The 21614-nt window shown below is 35.6% G+C and overlaps 1 protein-coding gene across 5 annotated transcripts in view; it reads left to right on the forward strand.

Moving 5' to 3' along the window:
• Window positions 1-20368, forward strand: part of RBBP8 (RB binding protein 8, endonuclease) — a 34164-nt gene extending 13796 nt beyond the window's left edge. For all 5 annotated transcript variants that reach the window (XM_090137456.1, XM_031612791.2, XM_090137459.1 and 2 more), the window contains exons 8-20: window positions 1993-2162; window positions 3640-3738; window positions 4822-4919; window positions 5555-5682; window positions 6314-7199; window positions 7281-7407; window positions 8526-8623; window positions 9346-9460; window positions 10477-10653; window positions 11265-11334; window positions 12349-12445; window positions 16579-16720; window positions 19199-20368. In XM_090137456.1, coding sequence (XP_089993582.1) covers window positions 1993-2162; window positions 3640-3738; window positions 4822-4919; window positions 5555-5682; window positions 6314-7199; window positions 7281-7407; window positions 8526-8623; window positions 9346-9460; window positions 10477-10653; window positions 11265-11334; window positions 12349-12445; window positions 16579-16720; window positions 19199-19296 — 2305 coding nt within the window. In that variant the 3' untranslated portion in view covers window positions 19297-20368. The remainder of the gene's footprint in view (window positions 1-1992; window positions 2163-3639; window positions 3739-4821; window positions 4920-5554; window positions 5683-6313; window positions 7200-7280; window positions 7408-8525; window positions 8624-9345; window positions 9461-10476; window positions 10654-11264; window positions 11335-12348; window positions 12446-16578; window positions 16721-19198) is intronic.
• Window positions 20369-21614: the final 1246 nt, after the last annotated feature.

The following is a 21614-nucleotide window of genomic DNA, read 5'->3' on the forward strand; positions in this document are numbered from 1 at the left end:
GGGGAGAATATTTATAGCAGGCCAATTGTTTGTACAGGGCTGTGCCAGTAAATGTAATGAGTACTCCATCAGCTAACATAAATTTGTGATGCGACTAGATGAGTACATTGTTTTTCTGTATGTTCTGATTTAAGATATTGCTAGTAGATGGCACAGCATTCCAGTTGCAGTATTTTCTCAGTATATGTGCTAGGAAAGAGGAATTACAGAATCATACGATAGTATTCATCGAGGTGTCAGAGAAGAAAATGGATGAATTGATGTTTGTTGTTAAATGTTCACAGTTAGTCATGGTAAAAAGCAAAGCTTTGAAAAAATTCTCCTTCTCTCAAGCCAGACAGCTTCCAATAGTTTTTCCATCATATTATTAACTTATTTTATGTAAGCTACCACAGTTCATTTTAATGCAAGCAGAAATATATCCCTATTTCCTCTTCCTCCCCTAGATCAAAACCTTACATTTTTCTCTTTATAGTTAAGAAATTAACTTTTTGCCCATGTTTTCTCCGGAGAGTCATAAGGAAGAGCGCTACCAAAGATGACCAAGAAGGCAGGGTTAGATTTCCTTATGTTTATCTTTCACTGCTTCTTTCATTTTCTACTATCACCACTGTATTACAGGGAGCAGTGCCCTCATTGGGTACTAAACAAACTCAATTAAAGTTAAAGGAATTGGAATTAACTTTTTTTGCTTTCTTTCCATGTCTAGATAAGAGTTCTTGGAAAGAAAGTTCTAGTTATTAGTTAAGCAAATTTCTGTATACTAACTCTAAAATATACTGTTAGAGATGACTGTGAGAGAAAATAATGTTAGTTAACTCATGATTCACATTGCTTATATTGCTGTTATGAGTGATTTGCATTGCTTTATGTGCTACTCTGTGAAAGCTTCTGTGAGGTGAACGAGAAGTAACATGAAATGGTCTGGAGAAGGGTTGCTTTTGGTATAATACTGTTCATTACAGTTTGAAATTGTCTGAAAGCTTCATTCTACATTGGAAGTGCTCTCTTTAAGAGTATGCATGGAATTCCACCCAGGAAGAGTACATTAGTCCATCCATTCGAACATGTTATTTAAAGAATATACTTCAATATACTTCAGAGGATGAGTCACAAATGACACAATTCTTGTTTGGTGGTTTTTGTTGGCTGGTGTTTTCTGCCTCCCTCCTTCCCCTCCCAAGGGAAACATTTTCTGTGGTGCAGTAGTAGGATGCTCACTTTTGTTGTGAAGAGCTGGGTTTGTATGCTGTTCTTGGGTTTAATGAGGCAATTGTGAATTTGTTGTTTAAAAGCTTGGTAGTAGTAGTATATATGTATTTATTTTACAATTATATTATTGAGATGTCTGTATCTGGAGTACTGCGTCCAAGTGTGGAGCCCCCAGTACAAGAAAGACAGGGAACTGTTGGAGAGGGCCCAGAGGAGGGCCACAAAAATGATCAGGGGACTGGAGCACCTCCCCTGTGAGGACAGGCTGAGGGAGCTGGGCTTGTTCAGCCAGAAAAGAAGGCTGCGGTGTGACCTCATTGCAGCCTTTCAATACCTAAAGGGAGCCTACAAACAGGAGGGGAATCAACTCTTTGAAAGGGTAGATAACTGCAGGATGAGGGGAAATGGTTTTAAGTTGAGGGAAGGGAGATTTAGGTTGGACATTAGGGGGAAGTTCTTTACAGAGAGAGTGCTGAGGTACTGGACAGGCTGCCCAGAGAGGTTGTGGATGCCCCATCCCTGGAAGTGTTCAAGGCCAGATTGGATGGGGCCCTGGCAGCCTGGTCTAGCATTAGGTGGGAAAGTTGATGGCCCTGCATGTGGCAGGGGGGTTGGAGATTCATGATCCTTGAGGTCCCTTCCAACCCTGGCCATTCTGTGATTCTGTGATCTTCTAAATTCTTGTTATCTTAAACCATGTGGTTGTCCTGGATGCTAAAACTAAATCTTTGCGTTTTGTAAACTCAAAGATTTATTTGACCACCCTAATTTGGTCTCCAGGGAGCAAAAGCAGCAAGCAATGGATGTAGAAGAAGGTGTCATTCCAGATTCTCCAGTTCTTACTTCTTCATTTTCTATGGTTAATCGTATGAGGAGGAAAAAAGAGAATAGGCATATCCGATACACAGAGCATACGCAGCCAGATTTGGAACTGACAAAGAGCAGCCGTGGTAAGAGATGGTATTGTTTGGTTGTTTTTTTTTTTTAACTACGCTTCAAAAATTTAAAGGGTTAAATAGTGAAAGACATAAGTTTGATTGCAAAGAGTGAGAACAAAAACAACAACAAAAAAGTCTCAGTTGGTCTTCTGCCTGTTTTTTGGTTTGTAGTTTTTTTTCCTATTTATTCAATAATATATGAATGTCTATATATATGAATTTGTTGAGTGGTAAAATGGCTTTAGCAGCAACTATTATATCACAGCTCAAAGCTTGTCTTAACCTCCTACTAAATGCAGTAGTTTCCTGACCCATAAATCTGCTGTAACTCCAGACTGACCAAAAGAGTTTGACTTGTGTGTACAGCTCTATCACCACCTAGTGGAGAGTGAAACAAATATTTAGCCACTTTCTGCAATTACTCTGCACTTAAAGTAGTATTTCTAAAACCCATAGATATCTTAATTCTAGTAGCTATACAATCTTTTTTTTTTCTAGCCCCAATACAATCTTTGCTTTTTTGTGTGTGTGCCAAAGTCTGGAGATACTTTGCAGATTTGATTTCCAAACTTGCTTCTGTAATGTCATAGAAACAGCTGTAATGTATTTTGACCATAACAACAGATTTTGAGGTAAGGGACTTTTGGTTTGTATTCTGATGATACACAGGAAATATGATAACCAATCCAGGTGCTTTTAATGCATTAATTTATCTTCTGAAATAATAATAATTTCAAAAATATTTAGATCCAATCACACGTTTTTAAAATACAAGTCTTGACTAAAAGCTTTCCCAGAATAAAAGCAGAACAAATATGGGGGAATAGGGTGAGTTGGTTATTCCTGTCCTTTATTTTAAGCATCTGATTTTGGTGTTGTGAACAGCTAATCTTTTCTAAACATACTTCTCTCAATTTTCTGAATAAAAAACTTGAGCTATTAGATTAAAGCAAAGTTTTATATTTTTATATATAAAAGCAAAGTTTATATATATATATATATATATATATAAGAAATTATGTAAATGTTTGTCTTAGTTAATGGTTAAGAAAAGCAATTGGTGTCCAGGGCTCCATGGCACTCAGAAGATCGGCCATTATTCATATCACAGTTTTTTTTTGCTTTTTCATTAACTTAGCTGGTGCAGAAATTAATTCTCTTTGACAATTTACTCTTTAATACTTTTGATGCTGTATTAACAAATGAGATACGATTGGATATCTACTGCTTATGCAATCAGTGTAGAAAGTGATATAGTTTTGTGTCAGTGTTATTTTATGGCTGACTAGCAGGGGGTACATTTAAGAGACAGAGAATTAACATGAAATATTAAAAATAATCAGATGTGCTTAGGTGAATGGATCTACTAACACACCAAAATTCATATTCAACTGCTGTTAGGACTAGGACGTTGGTTCTGTATCTGCACGACTGTGACACTAGGCTATGTAGTTTCATCACATGATAATGTTTATACAACTTTTCCTAGAGTTTCAAATTCCTCTGTATTCCACACAAGCGAGCAGTCATCATGAAGAAGAGATACTAGTGGCAGACACCTGTGATCCACAACTGTCCCCTGTACCAAGTAAGTTTATTAATAGTTTTAGTTCTAATTCTGTTTCAAACAAGGAAAATCTTATTACAGCTGAGGAGTTAGAAACAACTGAGGTTCAGTTTGTGATCCTTCCCTTTAAACAAAGGATCCAGAAAAAGGAAATCACGTTTAATCACAGAACTGCTTCTGAACTGCCTACCTCGACGCCAGTGGATAATGTGGTCTGCTGGCAGAGCAGTAGTTCTTTGAGTCAAGAAATGAAAAGAACCTCAGTGCAGCTCTTACTGTTGATTTGTTTTGGTCAACTTGTTTAATTGAGTTATGTCTGAATTTTCAACTGTAACATGAGATAAAAGACTCCAAGCATATTCTGAAGTGAGTATATAATACTTATAAGTGCGTCTATTAATTATCCCTTTGTACTTGTGAATTGATTATAAGTCTTTAAATCTTTCTCCATAAACAATTCTTTGATAAGAATTTTGTGTCCCTGATTTTTTTTTTTTCCTCTGAAGTATTTAACTATAAATGATTGCGAGAGTCAGTGTTGGAATTACTCATGCAGGTCAGGGTTATGGATTGTGGTTCTTTTACTTTCCCATCGTATTATCACTTTGTCTCAGTTTAATAAATAAATGGAATCACATTACACTCCTGAAAGAAGGGAAACTCTCACTTCTTGGCTTTCATAATGAAAACACAAGAATAATGGAAGTGTCACCTAGGAAATAAACAACACAATCGTTTTTCTGTAAATATTCACTATTCCTGTTCTACGTGTTGTTCTCAGATTGCTTATGCCCTGGATTGGGAGTTTGAAATATAACTTCTGCATAGATTTGTATTTTAATTTTGGGGAATTTTATACAACAGGAATTATATGTTTCTGTGATAGTACAGTAGTTTACTCTCATTAGAAATTCTTCTTTCCCTTTGCTCCAGTCATTGTTTCCATATGTGATTCTATCTGATACAGGTCAAACTATTTCCATAATAATTGGATTTCAGTTTGTGATACTATTTTGTTTTAGATTGGAGTTTGTATCCCTTATGTAAGTAGATTAAGATAATATGTATGTAATTTAGTAAGTGAATTTCTTTATATTCATAAAGATAAACCAAGAATGGGAGGTTATCCTGTTCCAAAGCCATCTTTTAACTTGGCTGCGGTTGTTGCAGAAACAATTGGACTTGCTGTTCAGGATGAATCCGTAAGTGTTACTCACAGATTTCTCACATAATCAACTTTTTTGCCAGTTGTTTTGGAAAGCAGTGTTTTTCAATTTGGTATTAAAATTCTGCAGAACTTATTTAAAGTTCCAGTAAGCTCACTCTAGCTTACTTTTTCTGACGTAATAAAGGATTTCAATAGCAAGAGGGGAGATAAATGAGCTGACTTGTCTGCACACAGTGGAGGCAGGAAGGCCATGGTTCTTGTTATGAACACATATTTCAAGTTTGACTAAGGTAGCAGCATAAATCTTAGGATCTGCTTGTGCAGTAATCAAGTCATAACACACTGAAAAAGCTTACTTGGTGATGAGGTTCTTGATGTATTCGATGTTTTTGCTTTGTAAGTACAATGAAGATGATAGTAATTTTTTCCTTTTAAGTAGAAATAGTACCTGTGTTTGTATGTATATATCTGAAGGAATTTTTAAGTTTCCATAAGATTTCCTTAAAAGCTGCTGGTGAAAAGTTCATCTTTCTTTTAGTTTGTTACTTTTCAGAGTGAATGGTCATATTTGAATGGGGCTTTGGAGTATTTATATGTAAATCTAGCATGCTTATAAACTTTAACAGCTTTTAACATTTTCATTCTTTGTTTTACTTCATTACTTGCAAGGAGTCTCAGAGTGTACTGAGTTCTCCCCACACTAGTGCTGCTATGAACCAGGCTCCAGAGGGCATACATTCTGAAGACTCGAGAAAACATTCAGCTTCTGAATCAAGAAATGAAGACAACAGTTTAGGGTGTGTTTCCACTTGTTAAAATAATGTTGTTTTAAACAGTGTCTTCCTTTAAAGGTACAGACACAGAAATGAAAGTAGTTTTATATTGCACTATTTTCTTTGATGTAAGTCACCGCTAGAAGAAAAGGAACTGATAAAATGCAAAGCTATGGACTTCTACTTCCCTTTCAGAGTTGTGATGTGTGAGCTTTTGATGTATGTAGTCCTTTCCTAAATGACTTTTTATGTTTTATTGATCACAAGTGAAAACCAGAGCAGTTCCACAAACCAAAAAAACAAAACCAAAAAAACATGAGAAACCAAAAACGAAACTTGCACGCTTTTCCTTCATTTGCAGAAGCTTTGAGATTCTGTTGTCATAGTTATAGAATCTGTTCAAGAGCCTACATAGGTTATTTTCTCAACCCTTCCCACTTTCTACCATTTCACAGCACTTAAAGGTAGGCAGTCCTTCAGTAGGAGAGATTCCTTCCCAGACCAAAAGTTTCTCTGTTCTTTTTTTCCTGTTTTTAGTTCATTTTAGTTAGTATTCTGACAGCTTCTTGCAGATCATTAATGAGAAATGTTTAGGTTTTTTTCCACTTTCTTTTCCCAGACACCAAAGCATGATTTAACCTCTCAATGTATTCAGTCTTTCAGGTCCATCTCAAAACACTCCACCACGTGTTGACTGGGATTCTCAAGTAGTTTCTCCTGTTTTCGGAGCTTCTAGCAATACGCGGAACAATTCAAGTACAAGTCATGCATCTTGTATTTTAGATTCTGACTTGAAGCCTAATGTCAAAATCAACCTCTTCAACAATCCTTCCGGTTCCAGATCTCATAAAAATAGGTCAAAATCTGAAGATGTTGCTTTTGTCGCACCACTGAATCTTGGAACTGAAATCAATTCAGTTATCAGCCAGGTCTCTAGCAACAGGCAAATGGTTTTGAAAAACAATAGTAATGAGGTTGTAACTTCTGTTGGAAACACCTGTGCAGCTAAAAATGAGGTGATCAAGAGCGATTTCCTTCTCATACACCAGAAGCAGCCAGAGGGACGGGGTGCTAAGAGAAAGATAGCTGAAGATGAGCATGTAATTAGCTGTGAAAATGCATCCTTCAACAAAGAGAACTCTGCACCCTTTCGATCAGATATTCAGCATGTTAATGGGGAACACACAGGTGATAAGCCCTTGGATCTGTCTGACCGCTTCTGTGGAGTTCGTTGTCAAGAGAAAAAACAAGGAAGTGAGGAGACCTGTAAGAATAAACTGAAGCAGGTGACTCTGTATGACGTTTTTTTGCAACTAGGGAAGCCCATTCATGAGGGTTCATCGTCAGTTCAGAATGCCAACAATGAGAGGAGCTTGTTTGGCAGAGATATGCAAGGGGAACCCTATGTACAAGAGGCAGTGCTGGCAAAAACATTTGCAGATACAAAAAAACAGATCCAAATGAAAGAAGAAGTCCCTCCCTTAAAAATAGCACCATTGCCAAGTACTGTAGACACAGAGCAACTTTTTAATGATGTGAAGGTATGTTTTTTCTCAGTTTTTCTTCTCTTGAAATGCCAGATTTAAGTCTTGGGAAACAATAAAATTGCAATATGTTGTTAGGTTGCCAGTGACCATGTACCAAACAGAAAGAAAACAAGGACAGGGCATGGAGAGTCTGAACCAGCGTCTGTACTTCAACCAAACCCTTGTAGACTATCAAAAAATAAAGTACTGCCAAATGAGCAAGGTAACTTAAAGAAATTCTTCATTTTAGTGCCTTATCCTCGTAGTTTATGCTACACATGAATAGAATTCTTTATATCCTGTCTTATCCCACATTATCACTTTTCTGCTTTATATTTAGTCTCTTTCTCTTCTATGCTTCTCAAGATCACATTTAGATTTTCAGTTATAATCTGCTGTATTTCATTAGGCTTTCCTTTAGTAGTATCTCCCTGTATTCTTTTGCCTCTATATAATATATCATTGGCATTCAGCTGGAAACTCAACAAATAATGAATGATCTTATCTCATTTATTTAGCATTTTTTTCTGCACAGTGCCTTGCTGCAGCATGTGAATTACAGACAGTTTAAACTCAAGTTTCCTGAAATTCTATTTCACTGTCTACGTCAAATGCTTGAAAACTGTTTTCAAGTATAAAAAATAAGCCATTTCGTTAATGCCTTATGATCTACTAGAAGAACAGATTCCATGAAATACTTTCCGTGGAAGTTGTATATTTTTTCCTGTAGGTGATCCCAGATTAATTTTTTTTTATTTTAATAACTGGGATTGTAGTATTACCTATATTCCTTAGTTATGCTGTTGCACTGCATACTTGATGTAGAAATACTTAAAAGTTTACATTATAAGTTTAAAAAAAAAAAAAAAAGAGTGGTTGGTGTTGCTGTGTAGCTTGAAATCTAAACTTCTAGTTCACAGCTGCACTGGGAGCCATCCCTAGAACAATGACCAGACACTACTATACTCTTGTGTCCTAAGAATTAACTGGTATATTTTTTCTAATCTAATGTCTTCTGTGCAATTTTAACATTACTTGGTTTGAATGAGACAGATTCTTATCAGCAAGAGTAGTTATGTATTAAATACCTTGTAGAAATGTATAGGCATGGTGTGCTCCCTGAATATGGCAAAAAAAAACCACCAAAATAACAAACCTTGAAATGTTTTGTTTGAAGATTCAGAAATACATGATTTATGTTTGTTGTATTTATTATTTGAGAAAAGTCAATCCTCTTAAAACCAAAGGTGAAAAGAAATTGAACTTAAATTTTACATATCAGATGCTACTTACAGAATTTGATTCTGATTTGTCTTTTTTTGTCATATTCTCTGTATCCAGACCTGAAAGAAAAACCTTTAGAAAACCTTCAGTGGAGCATAGACCCAGGAGCTGACCTTGCACAGTACAAAATGGACGTAACTGTGATTGATACAAAGGTGAGCCATCACTTTGCAACAGGTTGGCATGTTCCATAACGTTAGAAGAAAAGCCTTTAGAAGTCACCTCATGAACTTTTTTCCAGGCAGACCAAACCTACTTGCTAACTAAAATCAATTTCACTCACTTGATGCTTTTTCACATTCCTATATAATGTTTGTTTATTCACAGCATAGTTCAATTATCCTGTAACATTTCAGCTGTCTTGTATTTGATCAACTTTGCCATGTGGGTTTTCAGGATGAAACGGATGGACTTGATGGTATCTTGGGGTTTTGTTGAAAACAAGAATGTTTTAAATCTCATGATTTTTCCTGTGTGAGCATTCATGAAGACGTCTCTGTTTGTTAAGTAATGGAAGATGTGCAGATCATGACAATTATTCTTCTTACGCTTGGGTACAGGTTCCCTACTAGAAATTAGAAATTGCCTATGAGAATTTTCCTGAAATTTGTTGGCTTTCTCTCTAATAAGATCTATCTTAATGTGTTTTGAATTGAGACTGACTGCTTTTGAATTTCTGTATGATTAATTTTTCTCTTTGCAGAATTTTAACATGAAAACTTTAAGGAATTTCTTGTCTAGCAGATAATGTAATTCACCAGATAAATGTCCAAATATTTTCCAGGAACAGTGACAAAATGGTTTTGGTTATATAATAGCAATATTGATCACACCAATTGTTTCTGAGTGTAATTGTCAAATTTCCTTTTTTATTCAGGATGATTCTCAGTCAAGAATTGGAGGGGAAGTTGTTGATATGGATTATACATACGTTAGTGAAAGTGTGCTACTGAAAATGAAAAATCAAGAGCAAACCCAGGAAAGCAGTCCAAGTAAGACTTCTTTTTCCCCTCTTTGGATTTATTTATTTATTATTATTTATTTTTTGGGGGGGGAGGAGAAAACAAAGGCTAGTTTTTTCCCATATGTGATTAGACAATATAAATTGGCAAAAAAACACGTATTTTTTTGCAGTTATAAAGATCAGCCTGTCTGCTAGTACAATGGATGGAGATTGTTTCTTTATTTAAACTTAAATGGTTTAAACAAGGTTTGTTGTGAGACAAAGCCAGAACTGTGCTTTCACAGTGCTTAAGAAGTTAAATACTTTTTTTTTCTCCATGTTCTAGCCTCTAATGAGCACACCTGCAACTAGGTGCTTTGAAAGACTGATAGGTAATCATATCAGACTTTCTATGGAAGACCAATCTCATTTTTAATAGCATATAATTAGAACTAGTGTAGTTAAAATGAATCCAGATGTGTTTATATCACATTTAACATATGTGGTAAACTGTGGTTGCAGGGCCACGACTTCCAACAGTGATTGCATTCTGGTTTTTGCTTTGAGTGTGGTGGTGGTCATTTTCTATTGTTTTTTTTTTTAGTTCTTTTGTTGTTTTTTGTTTGTTTGGGGATGTTTGCTACTGTTGCTTTATTTTTGTTTCAAGATTTTGCAGCTTGATCACATTTCTGTAGTTTGTTTCCTATACAAAGAAAAGTATTTCCTTCTGCTTGCAAGAGTCCGTTATTGCAACAACCAAAATCTTATGCACGTACTGTTGAAGTTTAAAGGTATATCAAAGTGATTCAGCAGTTAATCAAAGTTTAAAAATAAAAACAAGATATCTTTGTGAAAAATATGAGCGTTGTTCACATTCTAAAGGTCACTGGATTAGTTTTCAGAAAGAATAGACGTACTGTTAATGAGTTAATCAGTACTAGAGCTGGAAGTAGGTGTCAGTTCTTAATATACATTCAGTCAAAGCATGCCTTCTTTACTTAAATTGTTGAGAGAGATTTGGAATGTTCATTCCTTGAGTGTGTTTTTTTTGTTTGTTTTTTCCAGTTATAGTAAGAGAAAAAAAAATGAATGATACCATAACAGAAATGTTTGATCGGACAGCTGATGGAGAATATGAATCATGCCTACCAGAAGATAGTCTTTCTGCATGCGATGAAAAAGAAACTGTGCATGGTGAAGAGCAGGACAAAGGAATAACAGTAGCAAGCAAGAAACCAAAGAGTGAGAGAGAGATATATTTTTTTTCTTTCTTCGTTCGTGTGGTCAGACTGCAGAAGTTGGAGTCAGGGTCTGTTCCATAGGAACAAATACGCCAAATAAACTATGAGTTCATTGTTCATAAGTTCATGGGATAATTTATTCATTGAATGACATAATATAAACAGATATGAAAATTGTTCTGTTGGTTCATTTATATTACATGCATACAAATATGGAGCTGTAATGGAAGTTGACATGGAAGCTGTACAACAGAGTCACTCCTAAGGAAAACACACCAGTTTTTGGCTGTAGGTTAGGACTGTGATTTACTTGATTTCTGTGTTCCCCAATTATATTGAGATTTGTCAATATTTTGTATTTTAAGTAACCTTTCTGGTCCTATTCTGCTCATCTTATCTCACTGCTCTTTTTCTTCTTCCCTCCTAATGCTTTGCAATCACTGATCAACCAATTCTGTATTATTTTTACTTTCTATTTGTATCTTCTACCTCAGAGCAGCATGAACATGGCTATCTATGTATCTAATAGCCCACTAATCATTTCAGAGACGTTTCTGCAGGCAGTCTTTTAACCTTGTGTGACATGTGACTTTTTGTTCTGTGTGTTTACAGAACATGAGGATAAACAAGATAAAGCCAAACAGAAAGCTTTTGTGGAGCCATATTTCAAAAGCGATGAAAGGTAATTTGCCTAATATAAATAGTAATAAAAGTAGTTTGTTTAACATAGGTATTCTAAGGGTATTTCCTCCTTGAAGAGAACTTGTTCTGCCATAAAGCAAACCTGTTCATTTGCAACTTATTAGCAGCTGAAGATGCACAGGTAAAAAAGATGCTGTGAATTAGATAAAAGCTGAAGTAGACCGGGGGGGGGGGAAGAACACATATTAAGGTACATCAGTCACATTTGTTGCAAAGTAAGGAATGATGTTTCTGCTTTTTATAATCCTGTTGAATGAAGTATTTTGTAATCCATGCGGTTTCATATGGGCATGTAGCCATGCATGAGTTTATCGTCAAAGAGCTGATGGGTCGCTTATATAAATAAGAAAAAAGTTGTTATCTTTGGTGGTTTTTTTTCCCTTCCTCTAAGCAATAAATGAGGGATGCAAAATAACCGTATGCCTTAGGACTTCCTCTGTTGCTTTTATGCCTGATCATCATTGATAGTCTGGGTCTTCATTTCATAATGATACCAAGCCCTTCACTTAAATACTGTCTTTTTTTTTAACATTGGCCTATTTCCTTTGTAGAGGAAAATCTGTTTAGTGTTTTGTGGTTTCAAAAAAAGAGCACGTTAGTTGTAAAAAATCTTAGTGTTTTAATAGCAGCATGACATTCCTCCTGCAGATATCAGTGTGGGAACTCCTGAGTCCCAAAATGTTCTTCAGAACTCATATTTTTGAGTAATTCAGATCAACTCACTTTCCTATGATGAAAAGTCATAAACACCTGACATGCGTATGTGTGGGGGTTTCTTTTAAGGATTTTATTGTATTTTAAAAACTCTGGAACTGTTTTAATTACAAAAGTAATCATATTCAAATATGAAATGTAGTATGTTTTGTAGATGCTGTGACTTTTTTTTTTTTGAAGCTATCCATTATTTTATCCTAAAAAAAAAAAAAAAAAGAAAATTCTCAGACATATAGAGGAAATAAATGCTCTATCATATGAAAACACTTTTGCTTTTCAGAAAGAATACTATGTTAGATTTTCCTCATATTGAGGTGATTCGAAAGAAAGAAGAAAGAAGAAAATTGCCTGGCCATACTTGTAAGGAATGTGAAATCGTAAGTAGTGTTGGTAGTTTTGGTCTTCTAGTTCTTGTACTATTTACATTCTGAAGTGCTGTTGAAATGGAGTCTGGTCACATCATCTTCAGTATACACAGGAGCCAAGAGTTGTTTACCAAAGCTGTTTACAAAAGTTACTTTTTTTTTTAATCTGTAGTAACCACATGTAACTTTTTTCTTTTTTCTATGCCTGTATGAAGGTAAAAAGCCTCTGGCAGCATGATTCCAATGTGGTTTTTGTTAATAAAAGAAGTGTTAGCTAATCAAAGAATTTTAAGTTTCTAAACTTTAGTTCTAAACTCTACTGTTATACACGGGTACTTGAATAAGTATGTTTTGTTTCCTGTTGTACCTCTGTCTCTTGTTTGTTTCTTTTTTTGAGACAACAGTATTTTCAGATTGTTACACCAACAAATGCACTAATGTAAATGTATATTATAAATGTACACAAAAATTTATATTACCAGGAGAAACGTATGGGATTTTAAGCTTCTTCATTACAAGTTTTTCTTTAAAATTACTGAATGGCTTACATATAATTTGAAGAAAGATAAAATATTGACATAGTTATATGTATAGTAAGGACATATTTAATTTGATTGAGTAGGCTGAGTTAATTAGGCAATGATCTAATAAGTAAATGTGCCAGGATTGTTGAGTAATGGCTGAATAATGATGGATTATCTCAGAAGTCTTTTCATGTAATTTCCACACAAATATGTATTGGTATGGAACCACTGCTGTTCATAGATTCTGCTGCTGGACATTCTATAGCTAAATTGCATCTACTTAGCTGAAAAAATTTATTGGGCTATATTTTGGTCAAAAACATGTTCCTGAAAAATATCCTTCATAAAACTCAATTAAAATAATTTTTACAGTCAACTATAAATACCACTTTCAAAAATGTGCTTAATTCAGACAGTTTGAAGGAAAATGGGATGTTGAAGGGAAGGAAAGAAAAACCAAAACCTTCAGTCTATTTCGTGGCCCAGAAGCTGCATGCTAACTTTCAATTTCCTGCATCTGTAAGCTATGGATCAGTCAATCCAGTTCGTTACTTCTTGGCAACTTAATTAGAGCAGTAATTCTGGAAACATTAACAGCCTTGGTTTTTACAGTATTAGATCTCCACATTAAACTTTTAAAAATATATATATATTTTTGTTTTTAAAGTCCAGGCCATTCAAGATGAATGTCATAGAATGCATGGAATGCTTGGCTACAGCATTGCAACATGCATGATAAAGCTAGCTTTCAATGAAATGCCTATGGAAAAAAAGGAGTATTAGACAAAGCATAAATAATACTTTAAAAAGTCTTGGCTTATTAGTCAGAAGATTTTGAAAAGTTTCCTAAGTCTGAGAAAATGCTTAGGGTGTGGGTTGAAATCAGTAAATAGTTTCTGGCTGAGTGCTTCAGGCAGTATCAGGGGGGATGCCTGTTCATTGTGAGCTGATGTGAGAGATCTGACTTATGCACGTGCTCCAGCAAACTGAAATTAAAGTCCTTCATATTCTGGTCATAAGAGTGTTTCAAAGATCTCACCCATCTCACAATGTAAAATGTGGTAAGATGTCTTCTGTTACGATGACTTTGCAATGAGATCAAAGAAAGAGTTCGTAAAATAAAATGCTTGTTAGTGTGATTCAGTCTCACTACACTTCAAGTAGGATAATCAAAGTCGGTGTTTTTATATACATTTAGATTAGAGAACTGACTAGGCAACTGTGCTAAACTAACAGGAAGAGCATTTGAAAGATTTGTTCTCTTAAGACTGCAAATAAAAGTTCTGTAAACAGTTATGTTATGATGAATGTACTGCAGGTGTATCTTTTCCCACATAGGAAAACCTAGCTGCAGTGTTCTGTGGGGCTTGAGGATGCTGTGGATATCTCCATCTAGAAGACAGCTGAGTTATTTTTTCTTAATAGCAGCCATGTGTCACTTTTTCAGTCTTCTAAACAAGCTAAAATAAAGAAGCTACTTTTAATTTCTTTGGATCGATAAACTTGATTGATTTGGGTATTTTTTTTTTTAGTTCTCTGTTCCTCCAAAATTGCACAGTATTTATCATTGTTTGATACATAAGTACTCCCCACCAGTCATAATCTGTTTAGCCCCTCCACCAAAATGCAATACACTGCAGATTTTCAGTAGTACTTTCTAAAGTTCCAACTCTTTAAAGGACAAATACAATATGTACTACTTATCCTTAAAAAAAAAAAAACTCAGCTAATAATCACACAGATACTGTAGAATTTTTATAATTAATTTTGTGGACTCTAACTCCACATCATTTCTTAATAAAATAAAAAGTTTATTAGTGTATACTGATATATGTACTAGATGCCCGTTCCTCTTCTTTCATTAGTCTCTACATCTGTAACGCAGTGACAGAAAGTTTTCCAGCTGGGTCTCTGAAGACAACTTGATCTGACTCAATCCCTGAGCTGTTGATACCCACTCGAATTCTGGCATTGGCCATAGGCTTTTTGCTTTGAAGGGAACTGTGGATAAGACAGTAGCAAACTAAATTTCTCCAGATTCAGGCAATGAAAGGAGTTTTGCTGTTAGCAGTTTGGAAACAGGAGGATTTTTGTGTGTACTTTATGGTTTGCATGCTATCTGTTAGGAAAAAAGGAATTTATCTGTGTACTTTACTGTTCTAAGTAAGTAGATTTTTTTTGAAATGCTGCCGTTAGATGGAGACAGGAAGTAATCTCTATTGACAGAAATATTCTGTTCTTTTCCTGTTTCCCACTCTAGATTACTTTCTAGATGACTTAATGAGGTTTTAATTCTGCATTTTTTAAATTATAATTTTGATGAAATTGTTTTACCACATTTATGAGGGCCAGGCTTCTTGTGCAATCCAAACTTAGTGTTTCCGCTTGAATCGTATAATGCTTTCAGCTTTGAAAATGCTGTAGTACCTTGTGATAGCTAAGTGCCCAATTGCTGTTTTAGGAGATGTTAAACTAGAATCACAAGTTAAAGCACTAGAAAACTAATGTTTGTTTTCCTTAAACTTAAGGGAACATGCAGCAAAGAAGCTTGGAGGATGTGTGCACTTTTCGCGGTGCAGTCTCTAGCACAGGGACTACTTGTACTACTTATTTAAACAAAGTACAACTGTTAAGTAGTTTCTGGAGTCTCAGTGGTCTATCAGTGTGTTAAACTAGCTGTTTCACAGAATCACAAAATGGCCTGGGTTGAAAAGGACCACAATGATCATCTACTTTCAACCCCCCTGCTATGTGCAGGGTCGCCAACCAGCAGACCAGGCTGCCCAGAGCCACATCCAGCCTGGCCTTGAATGTCTTCAGGGATGGGGCATCCACAGCCTCATTGGGCAACCTGTTCCAATGTGTCACCACCCTCTGTGTGAAAAACTGCCTCCTAATATCTAAACTAAACCTCCCCTGTCTCAGTTTAAAGCCATTCCCCCTTGTCCTATCACTGTCCACCTTTGTAAACAGCTGTTCCCCCTCCTATTTATATTCTCCCTTCCAGTACTGGAAGGTCACAATGAGATCTCCCCACAGCCTTCTCCAAGCTAGATAAGCCCAGTTCCCTCAACCTTTCCTCATAGGAGAGGTGATCGAACCCTCTATTTATGTGTTCCTAGTTTGAAGATAATAAAGCTGGAAGGATTTTGACCTAAGTTTGTTGTAAGCTCTAAATTTAGATTCTGGAAATAATTTTGAAGCATGAATTTTGTAGCGTGATGTTTACTTTTTTTATTTGTAAATGCAAATTGAAACTTTTGTTTACTAGGAAACTCATATCTACCTTGACACCTGTGCCAGTTTCATGAGATCAGCCAGTAAAACTGTTGACATAAGTAATTATACACACTGCTAAACCTTTTACCTGTGGTATGCTAAAAGATATAAAGCTAACAAATGTGCCACTGTAAGGCTATGCTTAATCTGTAAGTTCTGTAAACTTCTAGGATAACGGCCAGATATTTGTCATTTGGATGACAAATCTTTACTCTTGACTATCCTCACCATTACTTCTAGATAACTGTGTTAATAAACACGCATTGACAACGTCACTTTGTAGAGCAGTTTCTCTATACATAATAAATCTGTTAACTTGGATTTTTTTTATTTCACATACAGTATTATGCAGATATTCCAGAAGAGGAGAGAGAAAAGAAGCTAGCTGCCTGTTCAAGACACAGATTTCGTTACATTCCACCAAATACACCTGAAAATTTCTGGGAGGTTGGATTTCCTTCCACTCAAACTTGTATGGAAAGAGGTTAGTGCAAAAAATGATTCATAAATCCAGGAAACCATTTTTAGGAAAAAAAAAAAAAAAAGGACATTAAAAAATGCTTTGTTTCTAGTCTGTCAGGCAGCCTTTTTCACCTAGCCTTTCTGAGATCCTTTTACTTAATAGTAACCATTATTTTGAATGAATATTGTCTTTTTTTTTAGCAGCTGCTGTACTACTAGGAAGAATTAAATATAGAGAAACTTTGTCATAAACTAGATAGAGAAGGCTGAAGTAAATGGTGTTGTCACAGAATTTGGCTAAAACCCTACTTGTCTTTCAACCAAAGCAAGAACTCATCATTTTCAGAGGCAAAGGCTGAGAGATTGTACTCGCTGAGGACAGAAGGCAGCACCACTGATCTACTTTGTCTGTGTCTTGGGAGTTCCTTATAACAAAACAAAAATGGAAAAGTTGAGGGTCAGATGTGTATAGGTAGTTCTTAATACACATTCCCTGTTTATCAGTGAAACTCAAAAGCTGTTTTTCTGACTTCACGCAGAAGATTGTTCTTTCTAAATAACTTCTCTAAGTCCTGAATGTTGATACAAGAACTAGTTTTTACTAAGGACTTAGGTTTTAAAGTTTGTACTGTACTGTATGTACGTTTCTTCACAGCGGTGAAACTATGAGATAAGGAGTCCTGTATGAACTCTTTGCAACTAATATGAATTAAGTAACTCAAAATGTTAATCTGATTTTGTCTGTTTTCAGCAGTTTCAGAGCAGGTGTAGGAAAACAGCTAGGGATATGAATGTGTTTGTGTGTGGTTGTTACCATATCATACTTAATCTGTCAGAACAAATAGCATTGATTTTTCAGATCCTTAAGATAACTTCAGTACAAATCAAACTGCTTAATCAAGATGTACTGAGCTGAGTTCATAGAAATTCAGCTTCAAATTCATAAGGAATGTGTGCATTTCAAGCATAACATTCGGAACTGTAAGTTTCCCTGTATATCATGGGTGTCAAATGTGAGATTTCCCTTTGAAGTTTTAGTCAGGTTCCCCTTTCTTAAAGATCTGCTATGAGACGTTAAGCTAGTTACCAAATTTGCCAGCCATTAGGCTTCTGGAAAATGTTCTGTCCTTTTCCCATAAAATTTGTCTCTGTTACTGTGTATGGTACAGTGAATCCTTCAGTCCAGCCAGCCTGTACCACAGTAACGCTGCTGAATCACCACTTCCTTTGTAAGTTAGCTCTTTCCTCCTTCCTGTATCCAGTTAGCTATGGCTTGGCTGTGGCTAAATCATTCCTTCTATACCTTAGTTTATGAGAGAGGCTCTACAGTGGTGAGAATTCTTCCATGCTTTGAGATAATTATCTTTTTAAGATGAACAAATCATTGTCCTTCCTCTTCCAACCTTGGTTGCCTTTTACCCAATCCAACTGAGGAGAAAGCTGATCCTGACTAAGCAATGTCCATTTTATAACACAGGTGATAAGATATCCTGTTACAGAGGTTGTCTATTACTACTCATGTAGAATCTACTTGCACTCCTGTTTCTTAGATTCTTAGCAATCTCCTAGCTAGGGCAAGAGCTGGTCAGTTGTTAATGGTCCTCAACAGCATGAAAAAGGCAGACTTCAGATCTGTCCTTCCTTTATAAAAGCGACGGTGCAGCAGGAACACTGGGAAGGGTTCCAGTGATGATGAACAACTGTAATTATCAGAAGTTGTGCATGTATATAGGATGTATTTTCTATTTCTTCCTGGTATCTTGAACCAATTGGATTTTTTAAAATAACTGAGGACTGTATAGAAAGCGTTTTCCAACTATGAAGTAGGAATCTACTACTCTCACCTCAACAGATGTTACTGCTGATAAACAGTAAAGGTTTGACACAAGCCAGATGCTGTAACTGGTTTGCATGAAGTGCCTGCTTACTGTCATTGCTAGCGAAGTTGAGCGTGTTACAGAAATTTCCTATGCACTTTCCTTATCAGAAAGCTGTCAAAGTGTGTTTGATCTGTAGGTTTGGCTTTTTCCAGTTAGTCTTTAATAAAAGGGAATGCTCTCAAAACAGAGGGATGTACTCTAAATTCACAAAACACATGTGCCTAAATTTTTCCTGCATATGACTGGAATACATTTTAAGAAGTTAATTTTGTCAGACAGCTGAACTTGCAGTACTAACATACTTTGTTACTCCTATGTAAAATCTTCTGCAGAAAAGATGATGAGAAATGCAATTTTGTATTTAGATGAACAGTTCATAGCCTCCGTTCTTCTCTTTAGTCTTACCTGTCAGTCCTGCATTACTGTGTGGTCACCCATCAGAATGCAATTGAGTGTTTTCATTAACGATACAGCACCCTGGGATCTGTAACTTTTTGTCAAGGGAGGGAGGGGGGAAATAGTCAGAAAATTTTTTTTGAGAGTAAGCAAAAAAGGAAGCTGAAGCTATGCATGTTGTTGTATTATATCTATCACTTCAGATTTGTTCTTATTCTTTTAAGGGTATATTAAAGAGGATGTCGCACCCTGCCAACGTCCAAAAAGACGACAGCCATATGCTGTAATGTTCTCTCCAAAAGGCAAAGAGCAGAAGACATAAATGATGGGGAAGTAAAGCATACCAACCTGAAGAGCGTCTTTCCTGTCCTTAGATATTTATAGTTAATATAAACTTGAAATAGAGACCTGTTTTTCACAATGATAAATCATTTCGTTAAATATGTAAATTTTATAAAAACTCATTTGAAAATCTGAAGTATCTACCAGGAAACCAAACTATTTAATGTATGTTTGTTTCATATTGTGTTTAATACATTTTTTATTATTTTTTTGCACCTGTCAAACAATGAGTCTTTTTCTTTTCTTTGAAGTCAACTGCTACAACTTCAGCAAATCCCATCTAATCTTTTTGTTGCTGAGTAACTTCTTTGAAGTCACTGAGATCACAGTTCTTCTTGCAAGGTCTAAGTGCCTGTCAGTGGGAACAGAGATGCAGATTTTGTAGGGTGCTTCCATTTTGCACTGGATTTTTATATATAAACTTTTTCTTCTAGAGATAAGTTTTACCTACTTGTAATAAAAGCGTATTAAATTGAAGAGGTATCTACTGTTAATAGTTTTGGAGCTCTAAAAACCTGTACAGTCTTTTTCTTTCTTAAAATGATGGTGTTAAATCTATAGCGCTGCATTTCTTCACGGCTTAAATTAGAATATCCAGTTTGTCTTTGTTTTGTTTTATTTTAAATTACACTGTCTCATTTATTGATAAGGAGGTAAACAGTCATACTTCTAAATTTGTATAACAGCTAAACATTGAGTTCTCTTAGACAATGACCACTGCCATCCACTAGATTATGAAGGATTCTCGAGAGGTATTTTAAATTAATTCTTTGTAGTGGGGAGTATAGTTAATTCCATACTTATGTTTGGAGGGTAAGAACGGAATGAAGGAGGCCAGATAATATTTTACCTAGGTGGACAGGCAAAAGATCACTTAACAATGGGATACTTAAGAATTGCATAGCATTTTAGGATAGAATACAAATTTTCAAGCAGTTTAGAGCTAGCAACAGGCTCAACCAATGGGAAATCTCTTTAAGAGGAGATCGTAAAATAAGCAACTTCTTAAATGACTTAAACTAAAATGAAAGAATAGAAAGTAGAGATTTTTTTTATAAGTATATAAAGTGAAGATACATATATATGTATACACATGTATTATATAAAGTACAGTGTGTAAATATGTGCATCTTCCCATTTGTGTAGTTTGTCTATGTAGATGTGTGTGTTTGTGTTTATGTAAAGAAAATACATGTTCAAGTACTTGGCAGATAGAAGTATTATTCCAGGTGCAGTTATACAGGAGTGACTGTAAGTTCTGCTGGTGGGGAGGTTATGGCATATGCATAAAAACAAAACTAAAAGAAAATTAGACTAACTTGCAGTAATGAGCACAAAAATCTTTTAAGTTGACACTGTAAGCCTCGCGTAGGAAGGATAGTGTATCTCCAGGCACTGTCACCAATTACCTACCCTGCTTAGCTGATTAACTTTTGCCTTAGCATCACAAAGGGAGATCTTACTGCATGGCAAAGGCAGAAAGCCAAATAATAATGAAAATCTGTAGTTATTCCCATGTATCCTAAGTGTGATGACAATAGATGTTTATACAATGTAGTGGTTTAAGAATCCATGACTAGGTGAATCTAACATTCTGAAAAATTTGAATACATGGAAGAAAATTGGTAGGTGCAGCCAAAATTAGGAATTTTCCAGATATCTTGAAAAATGTTTTAGAACAATGATTTTGTTCTCTGAGTAAATGTTTATCAGTCTTTTTATATTTAAAGAAAAAAAAGAAGTTCTTTGACAAAGAAAGTTAGGGAGGGAGGCTGCTTTTTAACTAGAGAGAGCCTTCACAAAGAAGTTGTATCAACAACAAACATAGGGACTAACACAGCCAGTGTAAAATTTATTGTAAAGTAGGCTGCATGAGAAAGTAATTTCTTAACTATAGAACTTGTTTTTTAGGAGTGTCAGAGAGCAAGCCATACAGTGTGCTGTTAAATAATCAAACTATAGTGTGAACATTTGAGTTGACAAGAAAAAAATCTTCTGCACTGATGTTTGGTATGGAAGTGCTTAAGGAAATGTCTTTGCAGGAAGAGTTAGAGGAGATGTGGTGAAGTGAGGTAGTAGAAAAGGGTGATGAAGTGAGTGTCAGCAGGCTGCCAGGACTGGGAGTACTCCCACAGATTCAGAAGTCAGAGGAAACTGCTGACCCCCTAATTGTAACATGGAATTTGTCAGTTCTAAGCAATTCTGCTATTTGGGGAGTACACAGTGACAGTTCTGCCATTGGATTTTTAAAAAGAATTCAAGGAGATCAGTGGAGCAGCCAACTGATTAGTTTTATGG

Source organism: Phasianus colchicus, chromosome 3 (genome assembly GCF_987193195.1).
Source record: "Phasianus colchicus chromosome 3, bPhaCol1.hap1.1, whole genome shotgun sequence".
Lineage (NCBI taxonomy): Eukaryota > Metazoa > Chordata > Aves > Galliformes > Phasianidae > Phasianus > Phasianus colchicus.